Source organism: Orbicella franksi, chromosome 11 (assembly GCF_964199315.1).
Source record: "Orbicella franksi chromosome 11, jaOrbFran1.1, whole genome shotgun sequence".
Lineage (NCBI taxonomy): Eukaryota > Metazoa > Cnidaria > Anthozoa > Scleractinia > Merulinidae > Orbicella > Orbicella franksi.
The window spans coordinates 2,295,311-2,322,286 of NC_138155.1; the positions used below are offsets into that span (position 1 = coordinate 2,295,311).

A 26,976-nucleotide genomic window follows, 5' to 3' on the forward strand; every position below is an offset into this window, starting at 1 on the left:
AGAACTAATTTTATTGTGCTTTGTTTAACCGCCAAATCCTTTTATTATGTTATATAGTTCAATGAAAAGCCCCAAGGGGAAGTAAAATAGACTACGTATGTATATATGTATGCATATGGTTCTCAATCGGCTACATCCTCGTTCCCATGGCCTTTTCCATGGAAACGAGGTTGCTTCATTGAAATTAAGATGAGTGCGGACGCACAGTTACAAAAGATCTTGAGGGTCTACAGAAAATAAATGTAGCGTGTGAACAGGCTCCGGCTGGAAACGTCTGAATGCGGCTAGAAGGGCCAAGAAGGAACAAGCTGAGAGAGAATTAGCCGAGGGGTAATGGGGTGGGGATGCTCCTTCGCCTTTCCCCTCCCCTCTCCTCTATCCTCTTTCTTCTGTCCTCTTTCTTTCAGTCATTTGTCTGACTGGAGACAACCGTTGCTATGGCTGTTGCTACGTAAAAAGGAACTTATACCATTGTGTACTTTCCTTGAACTTCACATTAGTCTAGGGTTAAATTAGGCAAGAATTGTTTCAAAATATTTATCCAAATGTTCTAGAGTTTTCATGAACATCGTCATTTTTTAGGTTACCGTTCACCTTCAATTCGACAGGAATTTTTGAGCTGGAAAACAGCTGTTTGATTTTGTCTTATTTAGAATTTTATATTCTCTATTTACACAAATAACTCTGCAGTTATATTCACAATTCACGTATGTATTATACAATGTACTATACTTGATTAGTACACCAGCATTAGGATGAACAAATAAAATTCATGAATTTAAGTTGTTTCCTGTGTATTAACTGCGCAGTGCATCCCTGGTCAGTCACGCAACCGCTTTTTACTGAAATTTTGAAAGCGCAATGAAGCATGGTAGCCCTCTCTTTATCCTTTTCGCCCTCGGTCTTCTGCGCCCTACCGAAAATTCCATTAAAAGCCTGGGTACGAGGAAGCACTGTACATTTTAATGGTAATTACGCGTATAATTAGCTCACCCCTAAAGTTTGGCTACGAGGCATCCTCGTCCAAATTGACGCGGGCGAAGCGACAATTCATAGTGGAAAAGCTCTGGAGATAGGAAAGGTCGCCTTGTTTGTTTCTGCGGTTGTGTTGGAGAAGTCGCACGTGATGGAAGTTCACCTGGAATGCGCCTGACGTCACTGCTAATATTGCTTTGAGTGATAATTCAATTATCTACGTTATCTGTTCGCTGTGCAGCCCAAAGTTGAAAAGATTCAAAAAATCTTGATAGAGCTCATAGAGGATAACTTTGAAATTAGAAACTTCCCAAATCAAACAGCAGGTAACTTAGTTAAATCCATTCGTGTGAGTTTTCACGGCAGATTAGAGCGACTCTTCTTAAAAAGAAAAAAAATCGAGGACTGTGCTTCGGCAGGCTCTTGCAACATTAAAACTTCGCAAGTAGTAGTTTCGCTGGTGAATTTCTTAACAGGCCATCTTGTGAGGCAAGCATTTAATCAATTAAAAGTACTAAAGGTTGGTAATAGGTAGTTTTTTGGGAGTATATCCGTTTCAAATGATGGAGTTGTCTATTGTTTAGAGATTTAGTGTTTAAATTGACCTTTTGTAGAGGGCTATTGTTTAGAGATCGCGCGCAAACCGCTGTATAGAGTGGTGCAAACATCTTTAACTTTTCAAAGCTTTATTTATTTGTTCAGGTTTGCATCAAAGAAAGATGGCTCATGCTGGTCCAGAGCCAGGAATACCACAACAAGAAGGATGGATCCAGGGAAAGATTCCGGGATGGATTCAGGCGGCCGTGAATACCTGCAAAGCCTGGAAACAAGCTGCCCTAAATAGCCCATTCATCATAGCATTTTTTCTGGCGTTTTCTCCTTTCATTCTGATCTTCATAATCTTCATGTTACCGTTGTTTATCATCCTGATCTGCGCACTGAGCATTGCACTTTTCTGTATCATCACAGTGTGCTTCTTCTTCGCTTGCGGACTTCCGGTGTATTTTTTCACCGTGGCGTATGGCTTCCTATTCATGATGTTCGTCACATGGAGACTTGAGCTAGTGGTACATCGCATCCAGCGGTTGTATGTCAAAGTCATGTCTGCCCCATCGAATTGTTACCGTAGAATTAAGAGAGGGATCTGTGAAGTATTCACCCAGTACATCCACCAGGACTATGGTGGTGAAGTTTTACGGCACCACTAGTAAGATCAAGTGCGAAGATCTATAAACACTGAAAACTGGGAACATTTTTCTACTTAATTTAATACCCCCCACCCCACCCCATCGAACACCCCCACCCCCATCCCTGTGAAATGTACAATTTTAAATAAACCGAAGAGTTTGTTTAAGCTAACAACCGATTAACATACAGTCGAACCTCCCGTGAGCGACCACGCAAAATGTCAAGCCTTAGGTCGTCTCTTTTAAGACTGATAGAGCACAGTATATGGGCATTTCTTCTTTAAATTTTTAAATGTTTCATTCATGTGAAAAGTCAATTTCGAGAAAAAATCCGGTATTACCCAGGAATGCAATAATGTTAGAACACCTTATTATCCAATTTTCGCTCTATTATCTGTCAAGTGGTCTAGTTACGGGAGGTTAGAACAAAAGAAAATTTTCAACTTTTAGCTCTGAAAGCGGTCGCGGTCGCTTATGAGAGGTGGTCGCTTACAAGAGCTTTTAAATATAGTGATTTGACTTGGAAACTTTCGATATTTTGCAAAACTGGTCGCTGAGGAGAGGTGGTGGTCGCAACCGGAGGTTCCACTGTATTCTTGAATATTTCGGAAAAGCAACAGCCGTACCAGGTTAGAGCCCTCTAAAAAAAACGCTTGTCCATGCAGTTTTGTCTTAAGGTTTTCCTAACTTGAGGAATGATTACTCCAGGTATTCCGCCCGATCCTCGACTAGAGAGCCTGTTCACAGGTTAAAATAACAAGCACTCGTGCATTGAGCAATTGCACTAATAGACATGAACAGAAAAAAATCCCAGCATGAAGGGGTTATTATTTTTATCATCAATGCCACTTTTGAAACTGTTTTGATTCACAGACCAATCCTCAGTTATCCAATCACCGCGCGAATTTGGGGTCACATGGGAAGTCTGTTTGTCGATCTAAATCGTGGTCAGCGATGATTTGAATAATAATAATAATAATAATAATAATATTTCTAATGAGCAAATTTCATAAAATGTTCAAATGCGCACGACAAGATTAAAAACGAAATAAAAAGGCTAAAAAGCTAAAATTACCATTAAAAGTAAACTTACACTGATTTTAAAAAGCTAAAATTACAATTAAAAGTAAACTTACAATAATAAAAACAACTACGATAAAAATGCATGACGGAAAAGGTGAGTTTTTAGCTTGGCATTAAAAATACTAAGAGTGCTGGCGCTTCTTATGTCAAATGGTAGCGCATTCCAAAGTTTCGCTGCAGCACAGGTAAAAGAACGGTCACCTAGTGTAGCTTTTGATTTAAAGCGCGGATAACTAAGTAAAAGTTTGAATTAAACAAAATGAAAATTAACTGATTGCAAAATGAGGAAAATGCAAGTTATATCTCTTGGCCAGAAACAAGTTGAGATAAAGAGCCCTTCATGTCGCGCGTAATACGCAAAAACTTTTTTTTTCGTCAACTCAAATGACATTTCAAAAGAATATGGTAATCAAAAGGCCAAAAACAAAAGCTGAGAAAGTACTCGTGGTTGCAATACTCAATTAATTGAAGTTGATCACTCCGAGTAACGTAAATACAGCCGTCAGAGATTGAAGACCGCTAATGTATTCATAATAAGTTGAGGTATCTAAAGTAAAATGCATTTCACCCAGCTCGAACAAGAAAAAATATTTATAACATTTTCCATTTCTTCTACTGATTTGTATCAGCAGGTTTTATCATATCATATAACATAACTTCTTTCATTTTGTATTTACAAATTCACAGGTAAAAAGAAACAAAAAGCTGGTTTTTAAAATAACCATTTAAAAATGACTTTCAGCTGGCTACTAAATCAACTAAACAGGAGCAAAACCCAAAATCCACCATGACTTTTTTTCAAACTTTCTTCCTTAATTTGCTCTGGGTTACCACGCTTGCTTGTGTTCTGAGTTACTCATTATAGGTACTGATCAGCGACTGCGTAAATGATTTATTTATTTGATTTATTTATTTGATTTATTTATATTTTGCTATATCTAGACTACGAGTAGTCCCTCTTTCACTTAGTTCGTCGTGCGTGACGCGAAAGAAAACCGCGAGAAAAAATTGGCCGCGCAAAATGCTGAAGGAGAGAAGCGCGAGAAAAGAGCGGCCGCTTTTCGGCCCCCGGATTTTGCGTGGCCATTTTTTTCCTCGCACTTTATTACGGTATCGCTCGACGGACTAAGCGAGAGGAACTACTCGTCGTCTACACTATCACATTATTTTCGCTTGAGTGCCAACAGTTGGCTCTGAATAAACCGTTATGGTAATTGATTGTTGCTCTCTGAACTCGTTTTAGTGCTGCTTTTATACACTGTCGTGATTTAAGTCATGCATATTCATTGTCGGACCCAGACTCTAGGCCGGTGTCTTCAGCCGGGAGGTACGAGTACGAGTAGGAGTCTCCCACTCTCAGTACATCCGGGAAATCCGAGGTGCTGAAAATATAAAACAAGACAGAAAACCTCTCAGTTATTATCGGCAATGGACGTAATAGTGACAGAGATTGAGAAAGTTTAGAATTCTTGTAAACGTACATTAATACATGTACGTTAGCTCTTGTCTAGTTCCTGTGCGGCTTTGTCCCAGGCCCTCACGGTCAATTGACTTCGGTGACGTATAAGAGACGAACAGCCCGGTCCTTACGCCTCGGACCACGTGACCCGAAAACGATTGACCAAGGTGAAATATCGAGGCATAGGAACTAGGCAACGTTAGCTCGGGGCTAAAAATGAGTATAAAGCATTGAAGCCTTGTGTTTCTGCTGAGCTTACTGCTGGAGAAACTGATCAAGCATTGATCACAAATAAGATTTGGCTGACCGCTTGCCGAAGTGATTTTCAGGGAGGTCCTAAAATAAATCATTAAACTCGGCCAGTAACACAAGATGGAAGAACAAAGTTGAGAACTACAAGGATGTGGCAAGGCATGTCCCGTACACCCTTGAAAAATCACGGTGGATTTCGAAGCCTGGAAACATATCCTTTGATTTTCCGTTGATATCATATCATATATGTCCTTAAATCATAAAGAAATCATCAAGTAAATGATAATTCGCCCATAACAAAACGTAAAGTTGATCCTCCCAGGCCCAGGTCAAACGTCGAACTTCACATGAGAATGATGAGACGAACTAAATTGCAATTTGAGTCGATCCAAACGGGTAAAGCTTGACCGTTGGGTTAAACGTCGAACTTATTTCGAATTTAGATCGAGCAATACGTTCCATCGGTCTGAATTTAGTCGGACGAACTCAGTTGAGTTAAACGTCACACTTAATATCATGAACTTAATTCGCTCGCTTCAGTTCGTCTCATGTGAAGTTCGACGGTTGACCTAGGCCTAATACAAAAGACGTCTGTTAGTTTTGAATACGTCATTCAAATGGACGAACAGTCAACGTATTGACCTTGCAGGACTTAGAACAATTAACCGAAACGCAAAAATAATGCTCACCTTCTGAAAAAATCCTTTAGAAACGTCCAATACACCATAGGGCCGAACATAGTATAATATAAAATCATGGTGAAATCCAAAACACTGCCATGAAAATGTAGATATAAAACAATGAGACTGTTAAAACTGTTGAAGTCATCGATAAAATCTACCAGTGTAACCTGCTTTCGCTGTTACGGACTTTAGCACACTTTATTCGTCAACTATTTGGTACAAATGTATCTGTTTTCTTTCCGGTATCGTTGAAGCGGACACCTAGAACTCGCCTACTCGGATCCTTACTGTTTCGGGCCTTGACTGTGAAGGGCCCTCACTCAAACGGACCCTCACTATTAAAAGCCCTTATTATGAGAACACCCTGTCTACAAGGGACACCAAATCAACTTGTTTCCCAGGGGCGGGAAGAAGAGGGTTAAGAGTTGACTGTAGTGTCGGTCCTGTATAAAGATAGGAAACGCTGAATAAGACCTGAAAATCTTCTACCTACCACAAACTTTGCGTGATGCTTTCATACAACAGAAGACTCGTGCAGCCCTGTAGTAGGTTCACGACGCATAGCACACCGCAGTACACGTAAAAGGACTTCCTTTCTGACAAAACGAAATGCTCACGTTTAATAAAAAGGAAATCTTAGAAACACATAAATCGATGTTGAAAAATAAGCTTAATGACATGTAGAAACGTTCGCCATAATTGCATAGTATTATCTGATACAAAAGAGTGAGATAAGGAGAATTTGAAGGTGTGCGTGTAAAATTTAGCTCTAAGAAAGATTTACAATCCATTTGATTTTAGTTTTTTCCTGCATACGAAGACGTATTTTTGTCATTTCTTGAATACCTTACACCTTTCTGATTCGCTAACTTAGAAAAATATCATCTTGGAAAATTAAATTAGGATCTCTGTAATCGCGACATTTTATTTAAGACTGTAGGTGTACAGTTTCAAGCTTAAAATGTCACGGATGCAGTAGTCAAATATCTTCGGGTCGTCTTCGGAAATCGTTCGACGTCCCCGATAAACTTCTTCATAGTCGACGCTACCTGCTGAATACAACTCAAAATCTACCGGAGCAGCTTACCAGGTATGATACAGCATTCTCTTAACCTGGTACATGGCAAGATGACAATGACGAAATAAACCTGCAAGAAATTGACAATATTGTACGGGAAAATTCACAAGCTCCTCAACAGGGCAAGTCCACCTTCCAGTCTCTTCTCCATCTATTTTCTCATATTAGAAAATGTTAGTCTTAGGGTCATTAATTTAGTGTGGCAAATGTTCATGCTTTTATCACCAAATGGAACAATTCAGTGTTTTTGCGTCAATAACCACAAAAGCTATTTCTCGTTTCTCACTCGATTGAAGCCTCTACTTGGGAAGGTGCGGTGCGTTCGCGAACGCGACTTGGCCGCGCCTAATCTTTCTTGCACCCAGATCTCCGCGCCCGATTTATTTTATAACTGGCGAAAACCAAGGTAAATTTCAGGCATAAAATGGTGCCCAATGAATTATGTACATCTGAAGACAATCTGTGCTATCAGGATGAGGAAAAAAGGGTAAAAACGTCCACATATACGGAAGAACAAAAAACTTTTAAACTTCAAGGTACTTTACCGGAACCAATTGACTTGACTGTAGTTTCTTTTCGTGATAGCTACATTGTAGATTGCACAGTGCTGAAAGCGTTACCAAAAATGTTTTAGAAATCTTGAAGACTTCATGGACACACCAATGCCAGACAGGGAGCCCTGGGCATTTACACGAAACGATATAGAGACTTCAAGACTTGCATGCAGCAGCCATGTGTAAGCTAAATTATATGATGTCTGTAATTATAGGATAGGTCTTTCTTACCAAAGCCAAAAAAAGTGATGTAGATGCCATAAACAGCAATCCGCCATGTCCATATAAATCATACTTTGTTTTACCATAAATTTTGCCATTTATTCCAGGACATCTGATAAACTCAAGAGTTGCCTGAAGAAAGGGAGGCAACAACAAGACAGTCAATTTGCAGCAAGAAGCTGAATGACAACTCAGTGAGTCCGTGAGGTTTAGTGCTTGCATATGGAAACAGTTACATGAACCCAAACAGTTAGCTATGCTTCTTTTCTGTTCTTTAAGCATCAGATACTGATGCCTTGGTTACTGAAAACGAGATTACATTATGATGATGATGATGATGATGATGATGATGATGAAGATAACGTAGATGATAATGATGATGTGAAATGTAAATGTAAATCTCATTGATAGTGGACGTGCACTTAGCTATACAAGCACTAAGCTTGGCTAGTTTACAGGTATGCCACTAAAAGAAAGGAAACAAATATTTTTACATCAACGTAACATGATGACCATGATGATGAGGAGGAGGAGGAAGATGATGACAAGGAGGATGAGAAGGACTAGGGAGGGCAAGGGGGAGGAGAAAAAGGAATGGAAACAAATTGATGGTAATGAAGTTGATAAATTATGATGATGGACAATATTGCTGATGTCAAGAAAGATATTACTGCAGACAAAAATCAACAAACCTGTGCTGATGAATATGCTATAGCACATAATGATGATACACACAAGACTCTTTGAACACCTTTCCTCCCATCTTGCATGTTACCTTCAAGCAAAATAAATTATTGTACATTATTGTACATTATTGTACATTATAGTACATTAGAAAACCTGTTACTGGTGTGTAACTTCTTTTGTTCACTGTCTTGTCAATGATTTGATGATTAACGGGATAAGTACTTCGATTTGTAGAGAAAAAAACTTGACTATGTGATCAGTGCCAAGAATTCATACCTGCCCAAATGCCAAATATTATGACACTTAATTCCACAGCTAACAGGAAGCAACACAGCAGAAGCCATAAAATCTGGAAAACATTTTAAAAAAGTAATGACAGAAAATTCATTTAATACAATAAATAGTTCAATGAACTTTTAAAAAATAGATAGGTCATAAATTTACTCTGGGTGCCAGAGGTTTTATTTCTCTTTCTTGTGAGGAGCAGTGTACCCCTTATCTGTAAACATGACGAACACAGCTTTGCCACTCACAGATACTGGCTAAATTATCACCACTATAAAAAGAACAAAAATTCCTGGGACCAAGACGATACCAGAAATTGCAGTAGCAGAAAAAAACAAAAAAACCTGGAAATGTATATTGTACACGTAACAAAGAATAAAATGTTTTACTGATTCTTCAAAAAAATGTGTCGCATAATTTTTAGCCAAATTTCAAGGGTCTTGTCTCAATTTTTCATGATACCCAGGCTCACAGAAAGGATATCAGTTTTGCCTTGCCACCTTGCAGAGTTCCTCATTTACTGTACAATGTTTAGTGTTTGTGTGATTGTGTGTAAATATTACTATTAAAGGAAAATTATTGTCATACGCACCTTTGTTAGCAGAGAATCCTTATGGGGTTCAATTAAGATGGATGTCAAAAGCATGGAAACAAAACATCTTATTATGCTGACAATGCAAACAAAGAATACCTAGTAGAATAAAAACAAACAAATCTAATCTTAATAGTTACACTCTATTATTTAAACAGAAATTAAAGTTGGTTGCTGGTCCCAAGATTTATGAGGAAAGCCCACAGACCTGTATGTGCTATTGGTAAATTATTTTGTATACCTCACTCATACCAGACCTCCAAGTGCCAGTGGCTTGATAGAAAATTTAGCCACGTGATAGTCCCCAGTGTCCGCATGATATCAATACAGCTGAGCGCCAGGAAATTAAATACAATCCTATATCTCAGTGGGGAGCTGGCAGAGGTGCAAAAGTAAATTGATGGTCTAGGAAAATGTCTATACCCCGCTCACAGAAAGCTTCTATTTTAACCACCCCCCCCCCCCCCCTCCTCATCCCATCCCATTCTCTGGAAGTTCTGGTCTAGCTTAATTCACTTTTCCCTTTTAAACTATTGGTATAGAATTGAATTTTTTAGAACCACTCATTATTATGACTTGAGAAAGAAAAAAAAAAAGATTTAACTCAGTTTCTTTATGGAGACTCCTGCATCATTCCTTTAAAAATTGCTCAAGGGATTATCAGTCCTGAAGACATACAGATATACAAGGTATATGTGCCAACTTTTTCTGGAGTGTATTAACCAACTAGTCAGTTCTAAATATCCAAACTATTTAGTTTCAACCCAGCCTTCAAAACATTTTACCTACCATGAAATAAACAGTCTTTACGATAGGACATCTTATTTTATAAAGTTGCACATGAGCCACTCCAAGTCTGTACATAAGGAACATCAGGAAGAGGACATTTGGTACAAGGAGAAGAACGTCAAAAATCCTGATGGCACTGTACACAATGGAAGCAAAATATTAGGTGAATCTTAAGTGTACAATCTCAATGAAGAGCAGAACAAATTAGTTTTCTTGTGGTGTTGGTCTCACTTTTTTATCTCTCTAGGGTAGAGCAGGGAAGACTCACCCTTTCAATATAAAGGTTTTCCTTGTTTGACTTTATGTAGAAAGATAAGAATCTTGCCAACAGGCTGGTTTACTCCAAAGGTGTAACATGTGACCACATAATCATACCCCTTGAACCCTCTCCCAAGGTGGTTGGGTGCGAGTGTGTGGATGGGGGTGGGGTGGTAGCAGGAGACTGCATTGACAACTCTATGCGCTTGATGTGTGCTTGATTTTGCCACGATGTCTGTTCATAGACTTTTTAGCTTTGTACAAGCTTAACAATTTTTTTTCTCTCGCCCGTTTAGACTTTTCCCCGCCCCCACTAACTGCCCCTGGGTCTCCGAGGATGAAACACTGCAGTGCCTGAAGATAACACCAGTATTCTAGTATGTTATATAACTCTATAAGATCTCCAACAGTGTAGTTATTGTAACCCTCCCCTCCTACCCCTCAGTACCGTTCAGGCACCCCAAAAAAATAATACGCTAACAGTTCTCAATCTTTCCTTTGAAAGTGAGCCCACTCTCGAACTTCCTGTCGTTAACTTTCACTTTGTTTGTTTACAGTTAACCGATTAAATTCTCAGGACAATCTTTCTTCAGAGCATGGGAATTAATATGACATGTATCGAAGTCGTGTTCTATTGGTTTGTTTGCGGTCAATATTTTGTCTGGAACCCAGTAAGCGTACACTGGGGTATAATTTTTTGCTGATCTTCCTAGCAACGACGAAGGACACTACACTGCTTGCGACGGTTCGATCGAGAGGCAGTTGACATGTGTCTCAGTGAAACCCTCAACATATCTAGACTGCTTACCTATCGTGGAACGTCCCATATAAAATACTTTGGCAGACACTGAGAACTATATGGTCCGCGGGAACGGTCGTCGTTGAAAAATCAGGAGGTAGATGACTGGAAGATGGTTTAGACATCATTTCCATTATCCTCGATTTTGTTGATTTTGGAAATCCTGCCAGTGTTTACTCGCCGGCCACTCACAAGCTTACGGTTTGTTAAAATACGCTAAGATGGTGTCATCCAACCATACCAGATTACTCGGATCTCTCGGAAACATTTCGCTTTTGATTTGCTTTAAGCCATCCTTCCAATTAGTAATCGAAGGAACATCATTTACCAAGAAATCGAAGTCGAAAGTGCTTGGATGGACCGTTCTCGAATTGCCGGGTCATGTTTTTATCGCGTGACTCGTTCCAAGCTACCACCGTTGGGATGGCAATTTTTGCCGGCGTGGATCCTGGAAACCAGATTTTATATTAAGATTCCGCATACTCGGTTTTTGTGGAATTTTCCGCTCAGACATTGTATTGTATCACCACGTCAATTGTATAATAGGAAGTACTTGAAATCATAGTGCTACTTACTTGCTCTTTAGAACCACAATTTCCGCGAAATTGACATAGCTTCGTTCAGCTTTTCTTTTAACAAAACCAACTACAGTGGAATTCCGATTTCCCGAACCCTCAATTTTTCGAACCTTCCGATAACTCGAACCAAAAGTGGTGTCTCCTCCTCAGTCAAACACTGTAATTTTACCTCCGATTTTTCGAACTCTCCGATTTTTCGAACCAATTCTCGTTTCCCATGGAGGTTCGAAAAATCGGGATTCCGCTGTACTGTTGACGTCATTTCCCAGTGGGTACCAGCTTACTCCTGAACAAACAAAATTAAAGCAATTTTCCTTTATGGTTACGGCGTCACCAACGTGAGTGATTTAGGTGATTCTTCGAGAGTGCCGCGGGCTGTCCAAACCATGTGAAAGGCTCCTGCCCGATATCCTAGACAAAACATAAGAAAGGTCAAAACTCATAAGATTATAACGCGATCTTTGTTGGAAGGCGATCAAGTTTGTAGGGTTTTTCTAATCTTTCTGAACTCTGAAAATATTTCAGACTTCTCTTAGCCGTGATCAACACTGTTTACTTCTAATCATTGCCTGCGAGCAGGCTCACCTTTGAGTCACACGCGCGAGCGGCGAAGAGCAAAGCGATCCGGCGGGAAGGAGTCAGGTGAAGAGGTGCCATTTCGTCTGGCCGCTTCGCCGCTCAATTTCGCGCTCGCAGCTACGCCGCGCGCGCTTGTGCTCCAACGTGAGCCTACTCGCAGGCTATTTTAATCACGGCTATGGTGCCGAACTACGACAGTTATTGCTTTCCGCTAACGACAACAAAACTTAATTATAACTTGCTTGTTTTAAAGAATGCGATCTTTAAAAGTCGAAAAAGGCTGTAACGGAAAAAGACTGGAATAGCCGAAGATGTGGCCGAGATCTCTCGTCTGTAGTCTTTCCTGAACGTGTGTTGATAGATGCCGAAAGGCAAACCTATCTTGAGAAGTTTTTCCAAGAGTAAGTGGTAGTTTCTGAAAAGCTATTTGAAATTTACTTTGCGAGTAAAACAATTTCCACTGAACTACCCAAAGTCCACTTGTATGTGCCGATTTACATGTTCCTTTCATGTTTTTGTCAAAACAGGAAGCGCCTGGTCCTCCTGTCACATCCTTACGTTGCTAAGAATATGGAACAAAATAGTAGACTGAACTGCCAGTCCCACCTTTAGCCCAAACTTCCCGTATAAAAAGACGGGGCTGCTCGTCGGAAATTTTGAAAAGAAACCCTAAGAGGTACCAAGATCCTGTTCTGTGGGCGCGGTTTGACATTTTTTTCTTACATTGCACAGTATCCCCGTCATATTTTTCCCTAAAAGGTCCGACGAGCACCCTCTGATTTTTATATGGCAGCCCCCCTCCGGAATTTCAGCCCAAGGAACGACGCATTTGGACACCTTCAGATAGCTTTTGAGGTCTTTTCCCTCTAAATCGTTGCAATAGATAAGGATCTTGTTTACAAAAACGTTTTGCGATGCAGGCGCAAATCCGTGAAATGAGAGGTGCTGATACTCGATTTGGCGTCTAACACGTTGTCAATTTTGGGTCTTTTGAAGCGTGCAGCATTGCAGCTGCAACATACACGTTTGTCAATATATAATTATTCACCGTATTTTCAGATTTTTATGACGTCAGAAGCTGTGCGCATTACACAACTATCGCCACCTTACAACAAAAGGTCAACTGGAAACCACTGTTTATAACACGTCTCAGCTTTAGCGAAAGTTTAGTTCGCGTTAGTAATTTAATTATGGAAGAAAGTTGTTCGTGAAAGTTGTGCTGTTTTGTCGGTGAGTATTTTAAAGGATTTTGAAATTTACCTTTCTTAAAATGTGGCTTTAGTATAACGTATGCACGCAACAAGACACCCCTCTGTGTAAACAGACCTGGTGAAACATGGTCAACTAGGTTTCGATGTACGAAAACTTTGGGGTAAGGCAGACATAATTCAATCGGAAAGCTAACGATTTATTCAGGGCTATTTTTTTGTATATTTACGGCAAGACTGTATGATAGAACCGTGTTGCATGGTTGAAATACTACAGACCTTTTAAAATGTATTTCTGCAGATCTGAAACTCGAATTCAGACAATGGTGTGTATCACTTGAAGTGCTATTTAACCAAGTTATCTGGTCCGTTCAATCTGTTGCTTCCATGCCTCTCTTTCATAAAGTTTCCATTATCAAATTTACCCAAAATGAAAATTTGCCATTAATCTGTTTTCGTGGTTAAAAAGGAAAATCTGTGGTCACCATATCGATGACCATCTGATTACGAATTATTAACAGAGTATCCGTCAAAGAAATATTAAACCTGCAATTTAGAAATACGTGTTCCTATTACATAATAAATTACACGTACGAGCTGAAAGGAATAAATCACCCACCCCCCTCCTCCCCCGCCGGCCTAATTGATACCCTTCAACAGATAAACATTAAAAGTTTGAAGAACTAATGTAGTTTAATGTCAGAACAAAAGCTTGAAATGTTTGTTTGTGTTGGTAACAAAAAGTAAATCAACAACGGTTGTGTAATAACATGGTTCTCTGACACTTCTGACGTAAAATGGTAAGAATACACAATTCCCGGGACGATATCAACATTCTTCAACAACTAAACAGGAGAGAGAGAGAGAGGACCCGCTCTAATCTGGTTAGCCAACGCAAAACTTGTTCTCTTTTTTAGGGTCCACAGGTTTTGTTCAATGATGGAAAATTATTCACCAGCGTTATGTAGAATTATTTATCTGCTGCTGTTGCTTATTGTCACACAACGCGTCGAGAATACAAGTATTGGGGGAGATATCACTGTCGACACCACTCTATCACTGAACGAGTCAGCTTATGTTGTATATCAAGACCTTGTTATAGCTGGGAACGCCACTTTAACTATAGAACCAGGAGTTCAGCTGCACTTTAAAGCTGGAGTTGCTTTACAAGTTAAAGGCTCTCTGCAAGCAAACGGAAACTCGAATGGCAGAATTGTCTTCAGCAAAATACCAACAAACGGTTCAGTAAATGTGGACGAATTGAACGTTACGGCGCCTTATAATAATGGTAGTCGCCTTGTTGGCGGGAAAAATTATCGAGTTGGTCGCCTCGAGATTTTTCTAAGAGGTCAATGGGGAACTGTGTGTCATGACTCGTTTGATATAAACGATGCTCGGGTAAGTTGAATGCGTGATTCGTATGTAATTTCTCCTTACATCATCGATACAATGACTAGCATGTAGGTTAGGAGAAAAAGATAATTGAACATTGTGCTATGCAACAGTTATGGACATCTTAAAGTGTAGTCCTTTAGTAGCTCCTGAGAAAACTAAATTTAGGCAGACAATACTAATACGTATCCAAGGGAAATATCAAATGCAAAGATGCCCACGTTGATAACAAAGTCTACAAGACCTACCGTGCTGCAGGAAATGTTTTGCGGGAGTTTAATTTTGCCGATCGGTAATTTTCTGTATTCTGCGGAAAATAATTTTTACGTTTGTGAAAGACTGGGTTTTCGAGCTGGGTATCAATTTCAGAAAGTCGCGTTTATTTGAAATACAACATTTTCGGCGGTTTTTTAATATTACGCTACACGGTAATCAGTCACTCCATTACAATTTCGTTTTGCCCTTTCTGTAAACTTTGAGCAGCAAATGTCTTCAACAAGATTCTACATCTGGGGTCTGTCTGTGGAATAACTTTTTTGCGGAGAAAATTTTTGCGGGAACTTCATGTGGGCAAGAACTTTTTTTTTTGTTTTTTGCAAAAATCGCAAAAATTTCGTGCAATACGTAAGCGACACTGGGGCGCAAAAAGGACAGATCCACAAAGATTTATATTTGAAGTCTACATGGAATAAGTTGTTAGTCGGACTGATATATTGTGTAACATAATTAAATAGCTGTGGTCTACCGAACTGCCTTATTTTATAATCCATTCTGCCTACTACATCTATAACATGAACATAGCAGCGACTAGGGTTTATTTCATAGCAGCAATTCATTGCCCACATACCGAAGTCGAGGAGGAGGAGGTGAAAGTAACAGCACGTTTAGGGATAGGGGGAGAGGGTGGTGGTTAGGTGCAAAAGGCTTTTGTACATTATGCTAGCATTTTTTCGAGCATTTTAGTGAAGCAAAAGCATTAACCATTATTCGAGCATTTTAGTAGCATTTTCCCGGAAAATTAATATTTTTTCCACAGAAAATAGGAATGAAAATGATTTTATTTATGAGAAAATGAAGACTAAACCTAGCCTCTTCACTTAAGTATCACTGAAAGGGGAGAAAGGATTAACAGAACAACAGATCATTTAGAGAATTATCCTTTGGTTTATTAAAACTATAGATCGTTGTCACGCAACGTCATCAAATTCCAAAATCCAAAACTAAAGAGCCACGAAAATTTTAATCCTCATAAGACATAAGGGGATCTAAACTTATTTCTGTTTACAACTTTTCAGCTCAATAGCGTGCTTGGTTTGGAAACCAGCACCGTTTGAAGTTCAGAGTTATGGCGGTGCGTGAAATACCGCTCCGATCGCGTTTGTGGAAAAATATACACTTATCCAGTGATTTTTAGCCTTTTTAGGCATTAAAGTGTTAGGTTAAGTGCCTGTGTAAATGTTTGTGGGTTCAGTTCAGATAATCAGTCGCCTAGATAGCCAAAGTAAGTTCCAGATGTTTGCACTATTTTCCGGCCGCCATTTTGGTGGAGCACAGAGCTCCACCAACATGGCGGCTCCATACTGAGCTCTGTAAATTTGCGCAAAACATTTCGACGAATATCTGAAGTTTGGGAAAACGCAGAGACCCAAAACTTGGCGAAATGTCTTCTTTACCTGTCTCCTATAATATTAAAATTTCTTGACTTTATCCACAGAATAGTTTTCGATTTATTTTTTCGTTGCGTGACAGTGAAAGCCATCTATACATTCGTTGTTGTAAACTTATTATAAAAAGGACACGTTTTTGTTCAGCACTCTAAATAAAAAATTTGGAACTCTTTGTATGAGCATTTACCGAGCATTTAGTGACCTTTTGGGGGGGGGGGGGGGGGAAACCGAGCATTTTAGTGCAAAAATGGAACATTAAGATGGAGCATTTTAGTGGGGAAATAAAAGCATAATGTACAAAGGCCTCTAGAGCAAGCTCTTAGTTGATCGAAAACTAGATTAACACTGACTGGGCCTATGAAATGTTGTTTGGCTTTTGAAAGACGATAAAAGAAACTAACTTTTTATGTTTATTTTGTGTTTGATTATCTCAGGTTGCTTGCAGACAGCTGGGTTTCTTGGGAGTCAAAAGGTACTACACACACGGCAGGGGAACCGGGCCTACTTGGTTGGACAAGGTAGACTGCAAGGGGACTGAGGAGAGTTTGCTGGATTGTAAACATCCGGGAATCGGAGTTGAAAATTGTGGTAAGGCAAACAGGAAAAGAGGGCGACTAGCAGTAGATTAGAGAAACGGAATTAATATAATGCGCGCTATCAAGAGAAGATGATCTTAGGGAAGGGCCGTCACCTATAAACTTTATAACATTTCGTCACAAAAGGAGGAACAGTTAGCCAACCACGATTCCAGTCTTTTTCACCTCTGCTTCGCTTGTCGTCGATTCGGGGAGAATTCTCTCCTCAACGACAAGGGAGGCAGAGGAGAGAGAGCCTGGGATTGAACTTGGGAGTTAGAAAGGTAAAGCTTAACGCTAGCCATGCATGATTTATTTCATAAGTTTTTCAAATTAGTACCTTGTGTTTTTCTTTGACGCGTTACTACGTAACCTTTGATGTATTTTTAAATTCTCTCCTCCTGTTTGCTTGGAAGAATGTAGACATTGTAAGGCTATATTCCACGAGTAATTGTTGTGCTAATAAAGCATTGTAACCTATTTTCTTTTAGCTCATTCTGAGGATATTGGAATAGAATGTCACAGCTTAGCAAAGTTACTATCAAGCAAAGTTTACTGGATGGGAATAGATTTTTCCAGCACACAAAAGACTTCATCTCTTCAATATGTGGACGTGTTCCAGGCCTATGAAGCCATCAAGGGTGGGGAATACCTACCAGACCTTGACCATGTGACAGTAAAAAGCGCTGTATATGGAGTGAGATCTGACAAAATCAATTCTCCACTGACCATAAGTGACAGCAGCATCAGAGACAACCAATACGCAGGAATCCAGATTAAAGGCAAATCAAAGGTACTGACGATTCAGAACACGTCAGTGCGCAACACAACAAATGGAGATGGGCTGTCCTATGGCCAAATAATTCCTGATCCAGTGGATTTTTGCTCTGTAGATGTGAATGCTACCATATTTCCGATCAATTTGCAGGCCTTTGGCAAAGCAAGAACAAATGTTGAATGTACCAAGGTAAAACGCTTTAATTGCTATTTTTTAATATACTAAAGCAAAGATACCGGGATAAAAAAAAAATTTCCATTAAACCCTTTTCTTATAACCTTTAGGTTTGAAGCAAGTTTGAGGGAAAATGTAACCAATTCTTCGATTTGAAGCATTTTCAAGCCCTAAAAAGAATTCTGACCTTTTTTCAAACAGATTGTTAGAACTCAGCCAGGAAGACATCTGGTCGTGCATTATCAATTCATAACTGGCGAAACGTTTGAGCTCCATGTGCATGACGGGGCCACGATCAATGGCGCTCGACTCACGCTCGTAAACCAATGGACAGGTGTCAATCAGGCTGTCACGCCATCCTCAAGCTCTGGTCACGAACTCTACATAAAGTTTCGATTCAGTGCGGGCTACAAAGATACAAGACTAAAATTCCTGATCACGGATGATCAAGGTAGGAAAAATAGTACTGTGTTATAGCTAGAAGCTGAGGAACACTTTGAACCCGAAAAGTTAATGACGCAAAGTAAATTGAATTTAATCATGTGTCCTGTTTTCACATTTTCGAAGTCCTCATTCTTTTCTGCCTACGCTGCGCGATTAACCAAAAAACACTTTGTCAGTGTAGGGTATTAAACTGATAAAAAGCAAAGAAAAAAAACTTTGTGCAAAAGCAAAACCAGGTAGTGGGCAAGAGTTTACAAACTCGAACACCCTTACATAATCATCACGACTGCCGTCGACTAGGCATGTGATGTGTTTTTATTATATGGCTAGCTCCGTGAGCGGGCAAGATGAACCAAATCCTGCGCTGTAATTGGCTACCCGAGCGGATAAGATAATGCTATCTTGCCCGCTCGGGATTACCCGTTGTGTCTCGCAAGAAAATATTGTCCTTCTACATATAGCAAATCCTTTATTGACCAAGCTTGGTCAAGCTATCTTATCAGATAGCTGATAAGTGAGAAAGTCCCCCTTCTACCGCAAAAGAAAGAAGGACACAAAGGTTAAGTTAATTCATTATTACTTCACGATTCTTTCTCTTCCTAGATGTTTCCTCTCTCGTGATAGCCAACAGCACGTTTAATGACAATCATGGGAAAGGCGTATCCTTAAAAGACTTTACAGGAAAGCTGACGATTTCCTCAACTGAGGTCTTTCGGAATAAAGGAGAAGGCATGACTGCTCAACGTATTTCTGGAGAAATAGCAGCTACTAGCGCTCGCTTTATTAACAATAGCGCCAACGGTCTCGCAATCCTTGATAGCAGTTTCATATCATGTAGTATTCACGGACTGTCTACCAAAGGAAATGTACGTAATGGAGTATATTTTCAGCGTGTTGCATTTAGAAGTAACGTTTCGGACTCTGTATTCGATAGTAACGCACTCCAAGGATTTGCGATTACTAATGGAGCCGGTGAAATTCACTTCCGAAATATCAGTGCGGTTTTGAACACATACAGCGGGGTTCGAATTTACGATGGCAAAGTGTCGTCTTACTTGGAATCTTCAAATTTGTCCAACAACAGAGAAGACGGTTGCTGCATATCAAACCAAGTTGGATCTCATCAGTTCTTTAACTGCACGGCAAATTCAAATCTGAGGCACGGACTTAGCTTATTTGACGTGAGAACTACCAATCAGTACGCTCCACCAAGGCACCAGTTTACGCATTTTAGTTTGGAAGAGAACACAATAACTGACAATAGTCAATATGGAGTCAAACTAGGCCCGGAGTGTCAGTATTGGAGTGATTCAGTCGTCAACGTTACTATGGCAATCAGCAAGAACCAGATTGCACGCAACAACAAAGCAGGCATCTTCTTGTCCCCAGACTCCTGCTGGTGGAGCTCTTCCTCGTTGAGACCGAGAAGACTGGAAACTATTGTTACTAACAACTATTTTGAACAGAACAAAGGGAATGCATTTTACGTTTACTGCACTGGTTTTCTTGGCTTGGATGCTGTTATCGAATCAAACACCTTCATGAACAACACGGATAAAGTACTGACTTTGTTGGACAATAACAACTGTGGCGCAAACTACAAAAGTAACCTTGTTAGCGTGAAAATAGACAAAAACATCTTCATGAAGAACCGCGCTGAGAACGTTTTATATATCGACTACAGTTCGTTTCCCGAAACGCGTCATGCCATCGTGAGAAACAATACTTTTGAAGACAACGAGGTCGCCCCAAAAGACCTTTTTCCAACATTTTTTCGAAGGTCTACAACTCGGGCAGTTATTGTTCTTAAAGAAGGTACATTCAATTTGCGTGAAAACATCTTAGAAAATGCCGGCTTTGCTTTCCAGCTCTCTACTCTGCGTCATGCTCACCGACGAGTTATTGATGCTAAATTCAACTGGTGGGGAACGGCAGAGGAATGCGAAATCGTGGACAGAATCTTTGACTTCCAACACAGAGTACAACTGTCTCCAGTGGATTTCTTCCCTTACCTTCTATCTTCGATAAAGACGAGAGCCATTAATTCAAGCATAGCGAGATCATCCTGCTTTTTCAAAGGTGCAAGTATCGGTGGAATTCTAGATAGACCACTGGCCTTATCAAGCGCTGTCTCATCTTACCAAGTTCGGGATGACATCATCATCCTTACTAATGGATCGTTGTCCATTCCAAAAAATGTGACGCTACAGTTTCCTTCCAGGTCAGCAATAGTTGTACATGGAAGGCTTCTTGCCGATGGAACAGAAAACGAAAAAGTGAGGCTTATCAAGAAACTTCACCAAGGAAGATTCCGTTTGGGTGGGGGGCCTGGGCCGTGGGAGGGTAGAGTGGAATTTTTAGTCAGTGATACCTGGTGGCCGATGTGTTTGCCATACGGGACATCGTTCACCAACGAAGGTAAAATCATTTGCCAACAACTCGATCTCTACTATCATACCTACAGGGTACATTTCCCTCCTGCACAGGGACCTGGCTTCATCCACAATGTTCGTTGTGACCCGAACGTCGATGGGGATATAATGAACTGCAGTGCAAATACCTGGAGTTATGGACCAAAGTGTTCGGGATATACGACATACGTCTACTGCCAGCATTACAACTGGGCGGGACTTCATCTGGCGATGACAAACCATAAAAGTTCATTGAAACACCTGGAAATCCACGATTCTGGCTACGCCTATCGCAGTGATATCCAGATTCCTGGCGCAGCTCTCAAAGTCGATCTGTTTCACCACAATATAAGCAATATTTTCATAAACAATTCAGTGGGTATTGGCATGCAAGTGGTATATCAAAGCGTGTTCCACAACCAGTCGTTGATGCCGCATTCTGCTGTATCAAACACTAAATCTCACGGTGTCCTGTCACGGTCTCCTTCGCTTGCACTTACGGACGTAAACTTGACGAGAAACGACGTCAATGGTTTCATTTATGAAAGTACCTGGGATAAAATAAACACGTTCACTGCTGAAATGGCCAGCCTTGATGTGTACAAGACTTTCCACGTTTGCTCAGGGAAAAAAACGTATCTGGCTGGGGACAAAGTATTCCACTTCACCTTGGAGAAATTGGAATATAGCTCGGACCTGAGGTGTCAACACCTCATGGAAACAGAGCCAGGTTATAAACTTGTTATTCAGGATCTGTATTACATATCTTCGTACGGCTACAGCCATTTCGCGCATGTGTATGACGGTGCAAGTACATCAGTTGGTTCGCCATGGAAGATGGAATCTTTACAATGGAAGGATCGTCCTGCCTTCATCTCGACCAAATCATCAATTGTGTTTGATCTCTACAAGCGCAACAGCATAAATCTTGCGATCAACTTTTTGGTATATACAGTAAGAGGTTAGTAATAATTCGTTGATTTCCTGAATTTTGTTTAACTGTCACTGACCGCATGTTAATACAATTATTAATCCTGAGCTGTGTCTCAAAACAGTAGTTGGCACCGTCTTGGCTGAATTCGCCCCAATCATCCCACATAAATGTATTTCTGTATCTGGGATCAACGTCTGCCCCGTGGCCGCCCTTACCAGGTTTTTTTTTTCAATGCCGAGGCAAGTTGATAGGAACGCTTCTTAACGTCGCTACGTTCTCAAATTAATATTTCCCTGCATTTTGCTAGACGAACAGGACAATGCTTTAAAATGAAACGCAATCCTGGGATACTTATATAAACGATTGGAAAAGTTAAGGTTACGTACTCAAGTCCTTACTGATGTACTAAGGATTTATTTCCATTTTTCTTTTCTATAGAGAGTGAGCAACTTAATTACTTCGGTGGAGAAATCAGTATATCTCAATCGAAGATTACCAACAACCAAAAAGGAAGTATCCTGATTGGAGGAAACGAGTTGAAATCTCTCAGTATTACTGAAACGGACATTACCAACTCCAAGGAATTCGGAATAAAACTTATGCCTCGTGGCATCGAGGAAGTTAAACTCACCTCATTAGCTCTTGAACAAAACAAGCAAGGAATTGTAGTAAATCCCATGTACTCAGGTTCGAAAGAATTTACGATTGAGAACTGTGCAATCAATGGATCACAGCATCAAGGCATGTATATCTACTCGGACGTCAAGAGCACAATCCGCATTTTAAACTCAACTGTCACGAACGGTGAGGGCCGGGGTCTCCATATCGAAGGACATTATCGACAAATGTATTTGAGATTGTTCGTCAGTGGCAGTACATTCGCTTGGAACGAGAAGGGAGCCATAAGCTGCAGCAACAATTATAGAAACGTACCTGTCACCATGCGATTCGAGTCGAACAACTTCTTTCGCAACCAGGGACCCACTGTTGAAATCCTGTCTGGAACCGAAAGAGTAAGGTGGGTGTTCCTCAATAACACTTTCAGTGAAAACCGAGGCTTTTCTGTTATCGTCGTAGGCACAAACCCCTACTCTGGCTCGCAATATAGACCACATGTGGTTGTAAGTAGCAACAGGTTCTTGGCCAATCAGTGTCAAGATAAGGCAGTGATTGACATTCGCAGGGAAGCAAGTAGTTTTATCATTGAAAACAACGATTTCGAGTTCAATTCAGGGCGCTGTGTGCTTCTTGAAGGTACAGCTGCATATGTTCCGATTTCCATAGCCGATAACGTGTTTAACGAGAATGATTGCGGGGATAGGAGTGTGGTAGAAGCCCTGCGCTTGGACCAACAAGCTAGGTTTGCAAACAACACTTTCACCCAAAACAGGGCCGGTAGTGTTTTCTTGCTTCAAGTCGTACATAACCACCAACCAACTGCTCAAAAGGAAGAGTTGACGTTCAAAAACAACACTCTATCCAAAAACACTCCTTATAATTCAGCGCAGTCGTCAACTGCAGCTGATTCGTGCACTGTGATCATTTCCGGCATCTTGTATCACAAAGAAACAGAGTTGCGCTTTAACAAATTTAATAACTCCAAATACCAAAGGGAGCTTTGTGTCTGGGTTCCTGCCATTTCTCCGCGTGACATTGTGAGCGTGACACACAACTGGTGGGGAACTGCAGTCGGAAGTCAAGTGCGTGACAGGATAAGAGATTTTGATGACAATTACGATTTCGCTATCGCCGATGATTGGCCTTTCCTTCGAAGTGATGATGACCCAACTTCAACTGTGGTTGAACAGCACGATTTTAATCAGCATGGAAGCCTTCTTTCAGGAAGGCTGTTCGCGTCCATAACACTGAAACCTTCCCAGAGCCCGTATAGCGTGACATCAGATTTGACTGTTCTAGATAACGTCACGCTAACCGTAGAGGCAGGTGTCACGGTTAAAGTAAGCCCTGGAATGAGCATACTTGTTGCTGGGGCGCTCAAAGCTCACGGAACACTTGAAATGCCAATTATCTTCACAGTAAATGGACCTGCAAGCAGTAATAACGATTCACATTTACCTGTGAGACTTGTGGATGGAGAGTTTCCATGGGAGGGGAGGGCAGAAGTGCTTCACGAGGGTTCTTGGAAACCAGTGTCTGCTTCTAGCAGCACCCCTTTCAGGAACATCACAGAAGTTGCATGCAGACAGCTTGGATATGGTCCACCAAATGTTACCGAGGAGAACTCAGATGTCTTCAGACGGAATTTAAACGACACGTGGCTAATGGAATTACATTGCTATGGTAACGAGACATTTCTGCACGAATGCCTCTATAAGCAGCGAGCGTTCAACCATAGCAGTGCCTTTGCGGTTGTGAAATGTCAAGGTGCACCCTGGGGAAATATCCGTTTTATATCCCCCAGAGAAACGAACGGGTCCCATGCGCAGTCCACATTGGATCACGTGGAGTTTTCACACTGTGGTTATCGCCATGGAATGGCTGTCCCAGCAGTAGAAGCGGTAATCAATGTGCCAAAATTGGAATCCGTCACGATTAGAAATTGTACATCCGGGGGCTTACGAATTCACTTCCCAGGAACTGATGTACATCTAAATAACAGCAAGTTTGTTAACAGTGGAGAATCCGGAATAACCTTTTCACAAACACACCGCAACATTCTGGTGGAGAGTTCGGAATCATCAGGAAACCAAAGAGGTATTTCCTTTGAGGAAGGAAATGCAGAAAACATCCCTCGAGTCCATTATGGACGAGCATTTCTATGCAATGCGGAAAAGGTTTTCAATGTTACGAATCAAGCACTTCTTTATTTCGACATCCCGAGGCTGCAGAACACAATGGCGAAGGACAATTGTGAGAAAGTTTTAACCGTACCCAAGGGTCAAGGAATCAAGTTGACCCTGTTATACTTCAAGGGTTCTCAGAGGTTGATGGTCTATGACTCCACGCACACTGTCAATTTGATCGTGGACAGGTCAAACAATGACATAACAGCTCTTGTTCATAAAGAGTTATTTATCCCACGTGATACAATTTTGTTGAAGTGGAATGGTGACGTGGACTCTAAAGTGGTTATTCAAGTGGAGGACATAAATATTAGTGGTGAGTACATCTCTTTATGATTTTTCCCCAGATGTCAAATAATGATGCAGATGTCTACGCTTGCAACGTAAGAACCAATTTCAAGGTTTTAAACGAACACGGAAACGGAGCTAAAACTAAGAGATATCTTAGATAATACATAGCTTTGGTTCTAAAGAATAAGAAAATAGAAGAACTTCTGATCTGAATTTGGTGCTTACACACGCTAAACCAATAGGAGATGGTATTTTGTTATGCCTGGGTTTAATCAGAGTAAATGGTGCGTCTGCCTCGGCCAGATCCTTGCTAACATCTGCGGTGTGCTAAGGTTATACACGGTCTCGGTGAAGGCTGTCAAGAGTACCACGAACATCACCGAAAAACTTGGTTTATGAACGTTACTTAATAATGTGAAATTTTATTTCAAACTCGTTAGATAAACTAAACTATAAGCACCAACATGTCCTTAATTATAAGGATGTCATTGGTTGTAATGAAAGTACAAATATACAAGGACAAGCAAAGGAAAGATATATTTCCGGTATTTTGTGGACCTTGCAGATAACGTTTCTGTTGTTCCTTTGCAGATGCGCCTTGTACCTTCGAGCTGGACTTTTGTGGCTGGCAGACATTTGACAACATGACCATCAATGGCCTCCAAGTCACGAGAACATGGAGAATAGCTCGGCATACATGGCCAGATGCCGCAAATGACTATTCTTACTTTTATTCAAACGGTACGTTTTTTTTTTTATAATGTGATGCCAGTTAAATATATGAGTTTCAACTGATATATAACTATTTGAAAAGCATCTAGTAGCGGAGATCTTGTGTGTTCTTTGCGCCATGCGTCGGATTTCCTATTTAGCTCTATTTCGTGGGAGAGACTTGGGGGAATGGCGGGTGAAGGATAAAGGTTTTCAGTCCTCTTAGCAGTTTATCTGCGTAGTGAGACATCGAAGATATTGTGGATAATTTCTCCACGTCGGCATATCCTGACATTTATGTGTCACAAAATTCAGTAAATAATCTGGTGACAGGTATTTTCCTTGGCTGCTTTTGACAACTCTTTCTAGGCCATGGGCTCCTCCACTGAGAAAGAAGTGAAATTTGAAACTCTTTTCCCCATTTCAGGAAAACGTCTTTTGATCGGTAATGACCAGTGGCCAACAGTTGACGGGCGTGCAGCGATCATCAGCCCTCCAATCACCAAACTGTCCAAGTTATGCTCTCTTGTGTTCTTCTACCGCGTGGTAAAACAAGGAAGAGCTGGACTGTCACTCTACATACAAACAGGTAAGTCAAGTATATGACTGGTTTTCTGTTCCGCCGTCTAGTAATATAAGGTTTTAAATGGTAGCTAGGGAAGTACAATTTCTTGCATACACCTTTACACCAGTGCTATTTAGCGATTGAGGTAGACTACTATTAAAAGAACTTTTTCACTGAAAAGAGCAGATTTTAATCGTCAGAATGGGACTACGATATTGAATAATCTCTGGTATAGCAAGGACATTCAAAGTTTTTGCTTCACGCCTGTCTTTATAACCTTATTTGATTATCTATGAAAATTACTTCTCATCATTCCACAGGAACGTATCCCAACATTGAACAGAAGTTAATCTGGGAAGGAAAAAATATCGAGGTATCAAGTTGGAGAAAAGTGATTGTTGAACTTCCTAATGACGTCGATGAGTATAGACTGCTGTTCGAAGGCGAATATAACAAGACTACAAACTATTGGACGAGAAACTTTGTGACTATTGACAATTTAGAACTACGAAGCTGTTATCAAAAAGGTAAAACTATTACCAGCAATTCCTTATCATTTGCAGGACAAACTTACCACACTCTTTTTGTTCAGGGTCATTCGTTACCCAAACCTACCTCAGAACCTGAACGAATCGACCACACCCTCTATATTACTTGCGTAGCGAGTCGGTGTACGTTGAAGTGCTCAAATGTGACGTTGGTTCATACACTTTCTCCCGACGTGAGGTCCAGTAGACAGTTATCTTCAACCATTTTCCTGTGTCCAATCAAGTCAAATGCTGGAAGAGTCAAATTAAGGTTGAATACCATACCTAGTTCCAAAATACAAGACAGGATTTTTTTTTTTTTGCGTTTATTATAGTTACCAACACTGGTCTCTTTGGTTACCATTCCCTTACTAATTTTTTTTGCTTGTTTGTCGTTTAGAGGTTACATGCTATCCTTGAGACAAATTTCGTGTT

At 40.5% G+C, this 26,976-nt stretch overlaps 2 protein-coding genes across 3 annotated transcripts in view; one reads left to right on the forward strand and one right to left on the reverse strand.

Annotated features, from left to right (window-relative positions):
- Positions 1 to 4,511: 4,511 nt before the first annotated feature.
- On the reverse strand, positions 4,512 to 11,525 carry LOC145502889 (transmembrane protein adipocyte-associated 1 homolog). Its single transcript, XM_081482290.1, has 10 exons — positions 10,913 to 11,525; positions 9,847 to 9,982; positions 9,058 to 9,156; positions 8,457 to 8,529; positions 8,186 to 8,268; positions 7,503 to 7,625; positions 6,727 to 6,787; positions 6,133 to 6,235; positions 5,646 to 5,729; positions 4,512 to 4,627 (listed from the first exon to the last, which is right to left on the reverse strand). Exons 1-10 carry the CDS (start codon positions 11,035 to 11,037, stop codon positions 4,519 to 4,521), a joined length of 996 nt encoding a protein of 331 aa, XP_081338416.1. The 5' UTR covers positions 11,038 to 11,525; the 3' UTR covers positions 4,512 to 4,518.
- Positions 11,526 to 13,191: 1,666 nt separating this feature from the next.
- The window catches only part of LOC145502862 (uncharacterized), a 35,551-nt gene continuing 21,766 nt past the window's right edge, over positions 13,192 to 26,976 (forward strand). Inside the window, exons 1-10 of one of the 2 annotated variants that reach the window (XM_081482263.1) lie at positions 13,192 to 13,290; positions 14,186 to 14,666; positions 16,762 to 16,915; positions 17,394 to 17,869; positions 18,056 to 18,305; positions 18,902 to 21,670; positions 22,082 to 24,763; positions 25,330 to 25,479; positions 25,877 to 26,038; positions 26,335 to 26,541. In XM_081482263.1, the coding sequence (XP_081338389.1) occupies positions 14,205 to 14,666; positions 16,762 to 16,915; positions 17,394 to 17,869; positions 18,056 to 18,305; positions 18,902 to 21,670; positions 22,082 to 24,763; positions 25,330 to 25,479; positions 25,877 to 26,038; positions 26,335 to 26,541 (7,312 nt within the window). In that variant the 5' untranslated portion in view covers positions 13,192 to 13,290; positions 14,186 to 14,204. Of the gene's footprint in view, positions 13,291 to 13,716; positions 14,667 to 16,761; positions 16,916 to 17,393; positions 17,870 to 18,055; positions 18,306 to 18,901; positions 21,671 to 22,081; positions 24,764 to 25,329; positions 25,480 to 25,876; positions 26,039 to 26,334; positions 26,542 to 26,976 lie in introns of those variants that run through there. The other variant, XM_081482264.1, reaches the window with a different exon arrangement.

Coding starts and splice junctions, on each gene's coding strand:
- LOC145502889 (XM_081482290.1), bottom strand. CDS start 11,037: ATGGAAATGATGTCTAAACCATCTTCCAGTCATCTACCTCCTGATTTT. Junction 5,730..6,132: donor AGCATCACGCAAAGTTTGTG/GTAGGTAGAAGA, acceptor TTTTCATGGCAG/TGTTTTGGATTTCACCATGA. Junction 4,628..5,645: donor CTAAAGGATTTTTTCAGAAG/GTGAGCATTATT, acceptor TTATATTTTCAG/CACCTCGGATTTCCCGGATG.